The sequence below is a fragment of the Triticum dicoccoides genome, chromosome 5A (genome assembly GCF_002162155.2).
Source record: "Triticum dicoccoides isolate Atlit2015 ecotype Zavitan chromosome 5A, WEW_v2.0, whole genome shotgun sequence".
NCBI classification, from domain to species: Eukaryota; Viridiplantae; Streptophyta; class Magnoliopsida; order Poales; family Poaceae; genus Triticum; species Triticum dicoccoides.
This window is the reverse complement of record NC_041388.1, coordinates 568,660,789-568,672,387: the sequence shown is the minus strand read 5'-3', so window position 1 is coordinate 568,672,387 and position 11,599 is coordinate 568,660,789. Positions and strand designations below refer to the sequence as shown.

General features: G+C 45.7%; 2 protein-coding genes across 2 annotated transcripts; both read left to right on the top strand.

The window, feature by feature from the left end:
• Positions 1 to 265: 265 nt before the first annotated feature.
• On the top strand, positions 266 to 1,040 carry LOC119297910 (zinc finger protein 2-like). Its single transcript, XM_037575509.1, has one exon. It carries the CDS (start codon positions 379 to 381, stop codon positions 856 to 858), a length of 480 nt encoding a protein of 159 aa, XP_037431406.1. The 5' UTR covers positions 266 to 378; the 3' UTR covers positions 859 to 1,040.
• A 7,653-nt stretch (positions 1,041 to 8,693) lies between these two features.
• On the top strand, positions 8,694 to 9,513 carry LOC119297909. Its single transcript, XM_037575508.1, has one exon. The coding sequence runs from the start codon at positions 8,756 to 8,758 to the stop codon at positions 9,272 to 9,274; it is 519 nt and encodes a 172-aa protein (XP_037431405.1). The 5' UTR covers positions 8,694 to 8,755; the 3' UTR covers positions 9,275 to 9,513.
• Positions 9,514 to 11,599: the final 2,086 nt, after the last annotated feature.

The window sequence follows — 11,599 nt, the reverse complement described above, 5'->3', positions numbered from 1 at the left end:
CATTTCATGCAGTACTTTAGTCCACCGGCCGCTTCCTCCTCCCTCTCCATGCATGCCAGTATGCACTCTGTGGTCTAGCGTCTATTTCTTTTTTCATGGCATATATTCGGATTTGTCAGGCGATTAATTCAAGGCCACGCAAAAACAACAAAAGGAAATTAGAGCTGGTTCGCGGGCTCGGCCCGGCTCGATCCACGGTGCTCCACCACTCCTCCTCTTTATATACCGCCGCGCCGCGCGCGGTCGCTCGCTCGCTAGCTCACACCACCGCTTCCTTCCCCGCGCCACTCCCTCTGCCTCTTCATCTTCTTCCTCCACAACCACACGCTCGTGCGCGCGCAGTACCTTCCACCCACTTGCTTGCTCCGGCCATCGACCATGGAGGGCGAGGCGCCGCAGTCGCACCAGCTGCTCCTGCACGGCGTCAGCCTGGACCTGCGCCTCGACACGGCCACGGCCACGCACCAGCTGCGCGGCGCCCGGCGCCCGGCGTCCCCTGCGCCTACTCCCGTGGCCTTCGACCAGGCCGGCAAGGAGGCCTTCTCCTGCAACTACTGCCACCGCAAGTTCCTCAGCTCGCAGGCGCTCGGCGGCCACCAGAACGCCCACAAGCTCGAGCGCACCCTCGCCAAGCGCAGCCGCGACGCCTCCTCCACCGCCGCCACGGCAGCTCAAACTGCCACGCCTTCCTCTCACTGGCCCCACGCCGGCGGCGGGGAGCTCTGGGCGTACTCTGCTTCGGCCGCTGCCCCGGATTCCACGACGATGGCGCCCCTGATGGGCATGGGCTGGGCTGGTAGCACCACAGCAGCCACCGGGGAGGCGGTGCCGGAGATGGACCTGTCGCTCAAGCTCTGAGTCTGAGCAATACATTCCAGAGGCAATATCTATGTGCACGGATGCATGCATGCGCCTGGCTAGCTAGCGTTTCAACAAGTGGTGCTCAATTCATTGTTGCATGCACCTGGCGATTAGTTAATTAATTATTCTGATTACATGCAATCGATTGCTTCAGCTTATCGATCTACTTATAATACACATCCCTTTGAGTATGTTATTATGTTTAACCTTAATTAGACTGGATATATAACAGATCACATAAGCTATATATATGTTACATGCACATGCATGGTTGGCTTGTCTCATTTGTATCAATCAATCTATCCATGTAATAAGATACAAAGAAACAACCAATCCGGTATATAGTGAATGATCAAGCATATGTATGTGTACACTTCTCTCCCAAAGTAAAGTAAAATATTACCACTCCAGCATGTGTGTACATGCATACATATAAGCAGCTTACTTACCAGTTACCACTGCACCAGTAGCTAGTGAGTGAGTACGTGTCTGTCGTTGTGTGCATCTTCTAGATAGATCCCCTTGCTTTGACGTGAGGTCCGGTTCTTGCCCATCGATCGGGTGTGTCATTTCTTGGAAGTTGTTTGCTCGGATGAACCACATCCATTTTCTCACCCTAGTTAGCCCTAACGGCAAAGACATCATTCTTAGCCGCCGTGTCACCGCACCTAGCCTCGCTACTCTACTACACAGATCAGATATCCACCATGATGTGACTAGACGTTTACTCACCCAATACCCAACTCGTCAATACTTGAGTGGCAGATATGCGATCCACACATGTACGCATATGCCTGGAGCGATAGAAAACCACAAGTTACTGTGTCTTTTGGAGGCAAGATTAACTGAGTTGTCAACCGTTTTCACGTGGTTTGCAAAAGTTGGTCTGCTATGCCAACGATGGTACATACACTGCACGACTAGCACTGGCTGAATTAATCACTTCTGATCGTCATGATGAGTACCATCATGTATGCCGAGATCAACGAAGACAATGGTGCACTGTATTGGCGGGCCATGCTCCAAAATGAGCTAAGGGGAAGCAGTAGCTCCTCCTGCTGAACAACCCCTCCTAGTCCTAATCAAGCTACCTAGCTGGCTAGCATGTGATCGACTAACACAGATTAAGGCACCAAATTAAAGCGATATGGCACACTCAAACCCTCCTATTAATTTCGACTGATCTGTTTACCTAGTATATGTATGGTGTCGAATAAAAACCCATATCCATATATCTGTCCTATATATGCATGCATGGTCTTCAATAAAAACCCATCTATATGTTTCACATATCTACGAGAATTAGCTAGCATATACGCATGATGGCACGGCGCCTTTTGTTTGAACCCTCCTTAACTTCTCATATATTCCCACAAAAAAAACGTCTTCTCATATACTCCCTCCGTTCCTAAATATAAGTCTTTTTAGAGAATCTAATAAGGACTACATATGAAGTAAAATGAGTGAATCTACACTCTAAAATAGGTCCATATACATCCGTATGTTGTTCGTATTGAAATCTCTAGAAAGACTTATATTCAGGAGCGGAGGGAGTACGTAGTAGTTTCTTCAAATAACTTCCCTTTTGGTGTGTTGACAGTGATGTACCGTATGCCCCACTTGGCAGAAATTAGGGCAGGAGCTCTATTTAGCTTCTTCTCCATGAAAAGAAATAATCATTTCTACGTCACCCGTATGTACGGGAATGGACTACCCCAGATTAGCATTTTATTTCCAAGAAGCTAACTGGCATATCGATCATTTTCTGCAAGTAGTTTGCAAAGTTGATATGCTACGACGGTGATAGTTCACAACTAGCCAGCTAACTGATTGTGCTCATGATCATGCTGAGATGAAGGCAACTAATGAGTGGTGCTCTGAACTAAGCTAAGATGCCATGTGACTAAGAAACACAAGAAAGGCAATATGGTACACTCAACTCATCGCTGTAGAGGAAGAGTCCAAATTATCTGTACATCTATCTACACATCTATGAGTAGTAGGACTACCCAATTAGCTAGCTAGTTACTCTGCTGCCTAGCTAATCTCCTCTAATGTTAGGTAGTCACATCACCCAAACTAACTAACCTAGCTAATTTAGCACTCAATGTACTCAATAATTTCCTCCAATTAGCATATACCTACCAAGGCAAGTTATGGATGTGTGCATCAATTGATGCAGAGGCCCAACTTTGTCCTTGAAAAATGAAATGGCAGCTACTAAAGCACGACAATGAGCGCCCAACTATATATAATTGGCTCAATTAGTTTCTTTGTTTGAGACGTCTATGCTGACGTAATATGGCGTAATGTGCATGGCGCCTTCTGTCAAAATTCTCTTTAATTTCTTTTTATAGTGTACTATACGCTCCACTTTCAGGGTGCATTGCTGACAGTGTACTATATACATAATCCCACCTGACTAAAATTAGAGCCAACTAGAATTGCAGCCAAGTTTGGCCAAACAATACCACACATAATGTGGGTCACGACTTCTATACGAACTCCGCTTAACTCTCTCTCTCTCTCTCTCTCTCTCTCTCTCTCTCTCTCTCTCCAAGAAAAGTCCCATCCCTTCCATACATTCTTAGAAGTTTCGGCCTAATTAATTTGTTTCCTTGAGATCATTTGTGAAGCTTGCTGGGGCTTGACAAACAGGGATATAATAAGCATGTCGCCTTTTGTTTGAGCTCTCTTTAACCTCCTCTTTTATAGTTCCTAAGAAAAAGATCCCTTGTAGCGTGCTAGTAGCACATATGCATCATCACTTTACTAAAGCTGGAGCGGAAAACCGGTACCATGCAACCAAGTTTGGCGAAACTGCTCAAGTTACGACTTGTTTTCCAACTCTCTTTACTTCCCGTTGATAGAAAAACAATTCTTTGAAAAAGGCATACAGAGGTGGATGCTGGAAATAATCGAGGTAAATACAAAAAAAGCATACAAATTGAATTAGTGACCATAAACGCACCTACCGTAAAAGAACTTCTAAAGGTCGAAATCGTGAAGGGAAAAGAACGTGGATGTGGGCGTATGCTGATGCTGGGGTGGACGTATAATCGTTGGACTTGTCCTTTAAAAAAGAAATCATTGCTACTAAAGCACACCAATTAATTTCAAAACTATATATATAACCGCCTCTGTTAGTTTGCTTCTTTCAGATGTCTACGTTGACAAAATATGGTGTAATGTGCTTGCGCCTTCTGTCTGAACTCTTTTTAATTTCTTTTTATACATATACTCCACTTCAGGGTGCATTGCTGACAGTGTACTATACAGCTAACTAAAATTAGAGCCAACTAGAATTGCAACCGAGTTTGGCCAGACAATACTCCATATAACGTGGATCATGACGTCTATATGAACTCCGTTTAACTCCCTCTCGATGAAAACTCCGATTCCTAACATACATTCTTAGAAGTTTTGGCCTAATTTCAAGCTTGCTCGGGCTTGACAAGCAGGGTTGCAATGAGCATGGCGCCTTTTGTTCGGACTCTCTTTAACTTCCTCTTTTATACTCCCTCCATGTCAAAATATAAGACTTTTTTGACATTGTAGTAGTTCCAAAGGAAAAGATCCCTTGCAGTGTGCGAGTAGCACGTATTTTTTTTTAGAAAAGGAGGATAACCCTCGGTCTCTGCATCTGGGAGATGCATACGGTCACTTTATTAATTATTCTTAAGGACCTTACAAAGTATTACAAACAATATATCTGAATCCACCATCTTGGCAACATATGCCGCTACTCCTATCCATATGATGAAGGGATGCTAGCTAGGCCACTATCCAAACCACTTACCTAAGCTTAACATCAAAAGTCGGAAACCCCAGCCGAGCCACATATCGGGTCTGGGGCACAATCCGGTCAGACGCACTCGTGTGTCGTCGCCGCCATTTTCCACAGGTCCGTCTTCAGATCATATTGAGGCCTCTACCTTGTCTGGCCACTCTGCCATCGACGTCACCATGACGCCAGACAGCTACATCCTCCTGCGCGAGTACATCTCCGTGCATCCGCCGCCATCAATGTGTGAGATGAAGTACCGCTCCACCATCCCCCTAGCCATCACTTGCTCCAAAACGATGCCCCCAGAAGGGAAAGTGATAAAACGCCATCATCGTCCGATCCGAAAGACCCAGATCTAGGGTTTCCCCCGGAGCATCCCAAGCCTGATGACGCGGACTGCAATGACCGGAAAACCCGTACCATACAACCAAGTTGGCGAAACCCAGTCTAGTTATGACTTATTTTCGAACGCTCTTTACTCCCTCCCGATAGATAAAAAAGACAGTTCTTTGAAAAAGGGATATGGAGGTGGATGCTGGTAGAGCATACAAATTGAATCAGTGAGCATAAACGCACCTACGGTAAAAGAACTCCTAAAGGTCGAAATCGTGAAGGAAAAAACAACAGATTCCTGCAGTTGAAAGTACTTCCTGGCATGCAGCTACTCTAGCAGATATATAGAGAGAAGATCAAGTTAGCAATAGCTGCAAGTTGTGGGGCAGTGCAAGTGTGGTTCATGATGCACGTCACCTGACTTGTAAACAGACAAACATGGATGATGCATGCATGTGATGAGCTAGCTCACCGACGCTGCATTCATGCACAAGTACGGAGGGAAACACGTACCTTGTCGCTGCCGAACCGTCCGTTGGTTTCTCTTTCACGCTCGGCGTCAGGAGATATCTGGGAGGCTCCGCCCTGTCTAGGCCAAGTGGTTCTTCCTGGAATATTTTTGTTTTCTAGTCGCCTCTCAGATTCCAGAACCACACATATATCTGTCTATCTAGAACAGGCAATGTTGCATATATATACTCCACAGCATGTGGCAAATCGAGAGAGAAATCTGAGCATTCCGCAGCACTGATTTTTGCCGAGAAAAGATAAGCTCTCTGTTTAGTTTTCTTTTCTTCATCGCCGCATTTTTCGGGTGCTAGCTTTTCTTTTAGTACCTCGCAATCAAATGGAGTCGTTTTCTCTTGAACCTCTACATATTATTGGTGTATTTCCACCAATACATTTGTGCATTTTTTGACAAGGTGAAACGTGTAGCACCACTATGTGCCCGAGTAACATTTCCCTCTTTTGCCTGGTCACGTCTTCTCTAGCTAGCTAGCCTGGTTTCTTGGAAGTTGCTTGATCTGCTGCAAGAAAGAACTTTTGGTCCATAGCTAGCTACTTACTTTAACCCCTAACGGCAAAAACATTGCTTTGCCGCCCAGTTACAGTAGCTGCCTATCTATGCTATACTCAGATACTCCCTCCGTCCGGAAATACTTGTCTTAGAAATGGTTGAAAATTGATGTATCTATAATTAAAATAAGTCTAGATACAACCATTTCTAAAACAAGTATTTCCGGACGAAAGGAGTACCATTGACTAGAATCGTCAAAAAAAAGATACCATTGACTAGACGTCCAACCGACCTCACCCAACTCAGCATAAGCACATAACGCATGAGTGCCAGATCACTGTGATTGGGTACGAATTTTTTACATATAAGAGCCTTTGTCTTTCACCTTGCCTAGTTAAGAGTAACGCTACAGTTATGGATTGGGGGATTATAGCAATTTTGTCTTGGCAATACATGTTTTCTGTTTGTTTTCTTACGGCATCTCCAACGCTGACTCTATAACTGCCTGTATACGTCTAGACCGTGTAGTCCATACGTATTTTGTCATCCAATGCGGGTATACTTCCAAGGAAATTTAACTGACTTGTCTATAATTTTAATGTGGTTTGCAAAGCTGATAATTCTGCTATCACAACGATGGTATACAGCTAGTAGTGGCTAATCAGTTAAGTTGTGGCAATGACAAGTACTATCATGCATGTGGTCGACGAAGACAATGGTGTAGCGTGTGTTGGTGGGCTATGCTCTAAACTAAGCTAAGGCATGCAGTAGCTCCTCTGCTGAACAATCCATCCCAATCCTAATTAAGCTAGCCTGTGACTAACAGAACCCAAGCAAAAGCGACATGTCACACTCAACTGTTAACTCTTCGGTTCTAGCAAGTGCCCAAATCAATATGTCTATCCATATGCAGGAGCTACGGAATAAAACCCTATCTATCTTCCCCGTATTTTTTATTAAAACTTTATCTATCTGTGTTCACACATCTATAGGAGCAGCTAGTGCACTTTAACCAGCTTGCAAGCTAATTTGCTCCATTGTTAGTTAGGCATCCACGTCACCCAAAATAATCAAACTAGTTTAAGCACTTAATGTACTCAACAGTCAATTTTTTATGATTAGCATAATTAACCTTCTCAATAACTGATGGACAATTATAACCAGGTAAATTACTTAATTTGTTTCCAAATAATCAATAGGGCTCCATGTCTTAAGGACAAGGTTCAAGGCGGCGGGCGCTCCTCCCTGTCGAGTGGCGGTGCCTCCCTATCTGGCTACGCGCACGAGTCGGGAGGAGGGCCTAGCTATGGGGCCCGCGGTGGAGGGCTTCGGCGAGCGTCAGCACGTCTTGATTGTTCGTGGTGCGCCTTGTGCTATATTTTGAGATTTGGGACAGCATTTTGCTTCGGGTTGTTTGTCTTGGCTAGGGTGGTTTACTGATGTGTTGTAGCTTATATTTGGGTCGAGCATCTCATGTCTCTCTGCTCCGTCCACCATGTTTACGGCATCTTGTCGTTGTACCATGTGATGTGCCCTTCCTTTGTTCTCATCTAAACTTCTTCTATCAGTGAAAAGATACGCTAATTTTGCATATTCGCGAAACAGAGAGAGATGATCACGTTAGCCAGCGTTGCATACGTCCAAGTGGAGCAGCGCAAGTGTGATACACCTCACTTGATTTGTAGACATGAGGAGCTTGCAGCTACCAGAGATTGGTTTGCAGGTAGCATTGGATTTCCAAGCAATCTTAATCGAGAAACGGATCATTATCTTCGAGTGGCTTTCCAAAGTTGTCATGCCATGACGGTGATGGTACACACCTAGCCTATGTTGGCTAATTGATTGTCACCATAAAAAGTACCACATCATGCTGAGATAAACACAACTAAACAATAGTATGGTGTGTGTGTATTCTTGATGGGCCATGATCTAAACTAAGCTAAGATATAATGCCAGCTCCTCCTGCTAAACAACCCCAGTCCTAAGCTGGCTAGCATATTATGTGACTAACACAAACAAAAGAAAAGCTATGCGGCACACTCAACTCATCCCTTCAGAGCAAGAAACTCCAAATTTATCTGGCACATCTATCTGCAAGATCTGGAACAAAAGCCTAGCCATCCATGTATGTTCACACATGTATGGGGGAGCTAGCTACTCCACTTGCAAGCTAATTTCCTCCAATGTTAAGCAGACATGTCACCCAGGCTTAACCATGTAAGAATATGGCGTTTAGATACATCGTGATATTATCGCGCGCACTACGTATGCACATGAACGTGTATATAGATCACTGAAATCTCCCAGGCAAAAGAAAAATCATTTGAAGTCTTTCTTTTCCGACCAAAAGCCTTCATGGCGCACTTTGTTGCACAGGGAAAACAATTACATCGTGCAAAATGTCTTGTAAAATAAAGCTGGGACATCGGTCGCATCGACTCGATCGATGAGGACGCATGAAGCTGGCTGGATGCAGATCGACTACATACGTCAACAATGTCGTGACATGGACCGTGGATGGACATCTGAGATACGCAGAAATGACAGGACGTCCCTTATCCGCGGGCTCGGCCCGGCCCTGCCGGTCGGAGCATTGTCGGCTCGGCCCACACCCACCGGGCTCGACCACTGGTGCCTCCTCCTCTTTATATACCGGCGCGCCGCGCGCGGTCGCTCGCTAACACCACCGCTTCCTCTCCCCCTCTCTTCTTCCTCCTCCACACGCCGACGACACACACTCCGGCCATCGATCGACCATGGAGATGGAGGGCGAGCCGCCGCAATCGCACCAGCTGCTGCTGCAGGGCATCAGCCTCGACCTGCGCCTCGAAACGGCCACGGCCACGGCCAAGCGCCAGCAGGGGCAGCGCGGCGCACGGCGTCCGGCATCCCCTCCCCCTGCTGCTCCCGCGGCCTTCGACAACGCCGGCAGGGAGGCCTTCGCCTGCAACTACTGCCACCGCAAGTTCTTGAGCTCGCAGGCGCTCGGCGGCCACCAGAACGCGCACAAGCTGGAGCGCACCCTCGCCAAGCGCAGCCGCGACGTCCCCTCCGAAATTACCGTCGCCACCACGACTGCTTCCTCTTCCACGGCCGCCCGCTGGCTCCACGCCGGCGGCGGGGAGCTCTGGGGTTACTCTGCTTCGGCCCCTGCTCCGGACTCCGCGAGGATGGCGCCACTGATGAGCATGGGCATGGGCTGGGCTGGCACTGGAAGCACCGCAGCGGCCGGCGGGGAGGCGGTGGCGGAGATGGACCTGTCGCTCAAGCTCTGACGAGCTAGTTGAGCCAGCACTAGATTCCAGAGGCAATATGTGCAGCATGGATATGTCTAGCTTGTCAGCAAGTAGTACTACCAGTACCAGCATGGATTATGTGTAACCTTAACTAGATCACTGGATAACAAATCAGACAAAGCCCTCTGAATTAGCATGGTTTGTTGGTCTCATTTACATCAATGGATATATCTATATCTATCTAAGAAACAACTAATATGCTACTACTCTCCCTCAAACTTTACTGATCTAAACGATTTTATATTTCTTTACAAGGAAGTAGTACTACTTTATGTACATGTGAAACACATCACTTGAACATTCTCCAGCCCAGTGCTACTACACCACATATATGTGTGTACATTTATAGAAGTAGCTTCTTTAGCACCGCACCCTGTGTAGTGTAGTGTGTACGTGTATGTCAGTTACTTTGACGTGAGGTCCACTTCTTGTCCATCAGGTTATTTCTTGGAAGTTGCTTGCTTGGCCGAACGACGGCCATTTTCTCACCAGTTAACCCCGAACGGCAAAGACATTGCTTTGCCGCCGTGTCACTGCTCCCCTGCCTATTACACCACATATAGCCTAGCTGCTACACACATATCCCCCATGATCTGACTAGTAGATGTTTAGTCACCAAACACCCAACTCGTCAAGGCTTCTAGCTTTTGCCTTAGCACGGGTGTGGCTAGGTCTCAGTCAAATAAATATAGTATAAGAAGAAAGGTAGAAAAACTGAAAAAAATATGATTTTTCATGCAAAATCGAAGGAATAACATCTGAGACTTAGGAAAACTGTTCGCCTTAATCACCTAACATATCTTTTCGGTCTCGCCGTTTTCGATCAGGCGGCGGACGCGAAATGAGTCCCATCTCCAAATCTCCGCCAATGACACGGTTAATTTGATCTGCGTGCGTATAGGTCGAAGTTTTCTCGCAAAAAGGGGGTCGGAGTTTAGTTTGCCAAGCGCGAAATGAATGAGATCTTAGCTCTAAAGCTTGATCAGATGGCTGTGACAGCGATGAAAGAACATATATTATGACATTGATGTTTTTTCTTTGGAGGCAAACATTGGATTTCCAAGCAAGATTGATTGAGTTGTCGATCGTTTCCATGTGGTTAATTTGCAAAGTTGGTCTGCTATGACAGTGATGGTACGTGCACGACTAGTACTGGCTAATTAATCATCCTGAGAAGTACTGTCATGAATATATGCTGAGATCTGCGAAGACAATGGTGTAGTGTGTGTTGGTGGGCCATGCTCCAGAATGAGCTAAGGCAGGCAGTATAGCTCCTGCTGAACAACCCCTCCCAGTCCTAATCAAGATTTGCCTGGTTAGCATGTGACTAACAGAAAGTACCACATGAAAACGATACGGCACACACAAACCCTTCTGTTCTGAGCAAGACCCCAAATCTATCTGCATCTGCCTTAGTTATATGCATGATCTAGAATAAAAACCTGTCTGACATATTTATCTTTTTTTTTTGCAGGTATATAATTTATTTACCTCTGGAAATTGACGACGCTTCTCCAGATTAGCCTTTTTTTTGTTGGATTAGCATTATTTTATTTATTTATTTATTGCCGGAGCGGAAGTAGCATTGGCTTTTCAAGCAAGCTTTACTGACAAATCGATCATTATCTTCAAGTAGTTTAAGAAGTTGCTATGCTATGACAGCAGTGGTACACAGCTTGCCTGTGGTGGCTAATTGATTGTGATCATGACAAGTACTTACATGCTGAGATGAAGACAACTAAACAACAATACGGTTATGTGTATTCTTGGTGGGCCATGCTCTAAACTAAGCTAAGATATACTGCTAGCTGCTCCTGCTGAACAATCTCAGTCCTAAGATGGCTAGCATGTGACTAACACAGACACAAGAAATGCGATACGGCACGCTCAACTCATCGCTTCAGAGGAAGAGCCCGAGTTTTTCAGTAAGTCTATCAGCAATATCTGGAACAAACACCTAGCCATCTGTCCATGTCCACACATCTATGAGTAGTAGGAGTACCCAATTACTCCTTCCGTCCCATAATATAAGAGTGTTTTTACACTAGTGTAGTGTCAAAATCGCTATTATATTATGGGATGAAGGACACTAGTGTCAAAAATATTCTTATAATATGGGACGGAGGGAGTAGCTAGCTAGTTCTCCAGTGGCTAGCCAATCTCCTCCAATATTAGGGAGCCGCATCACCCAAACTAACTAACTTGGCTAATTAAACACTCAATGTACTCAATAATTCCCTCCGACTAGCATATACATATCAAGGCAAGTTATGGTTGTGTGCATCGATTGATGCAGAGGCCTGA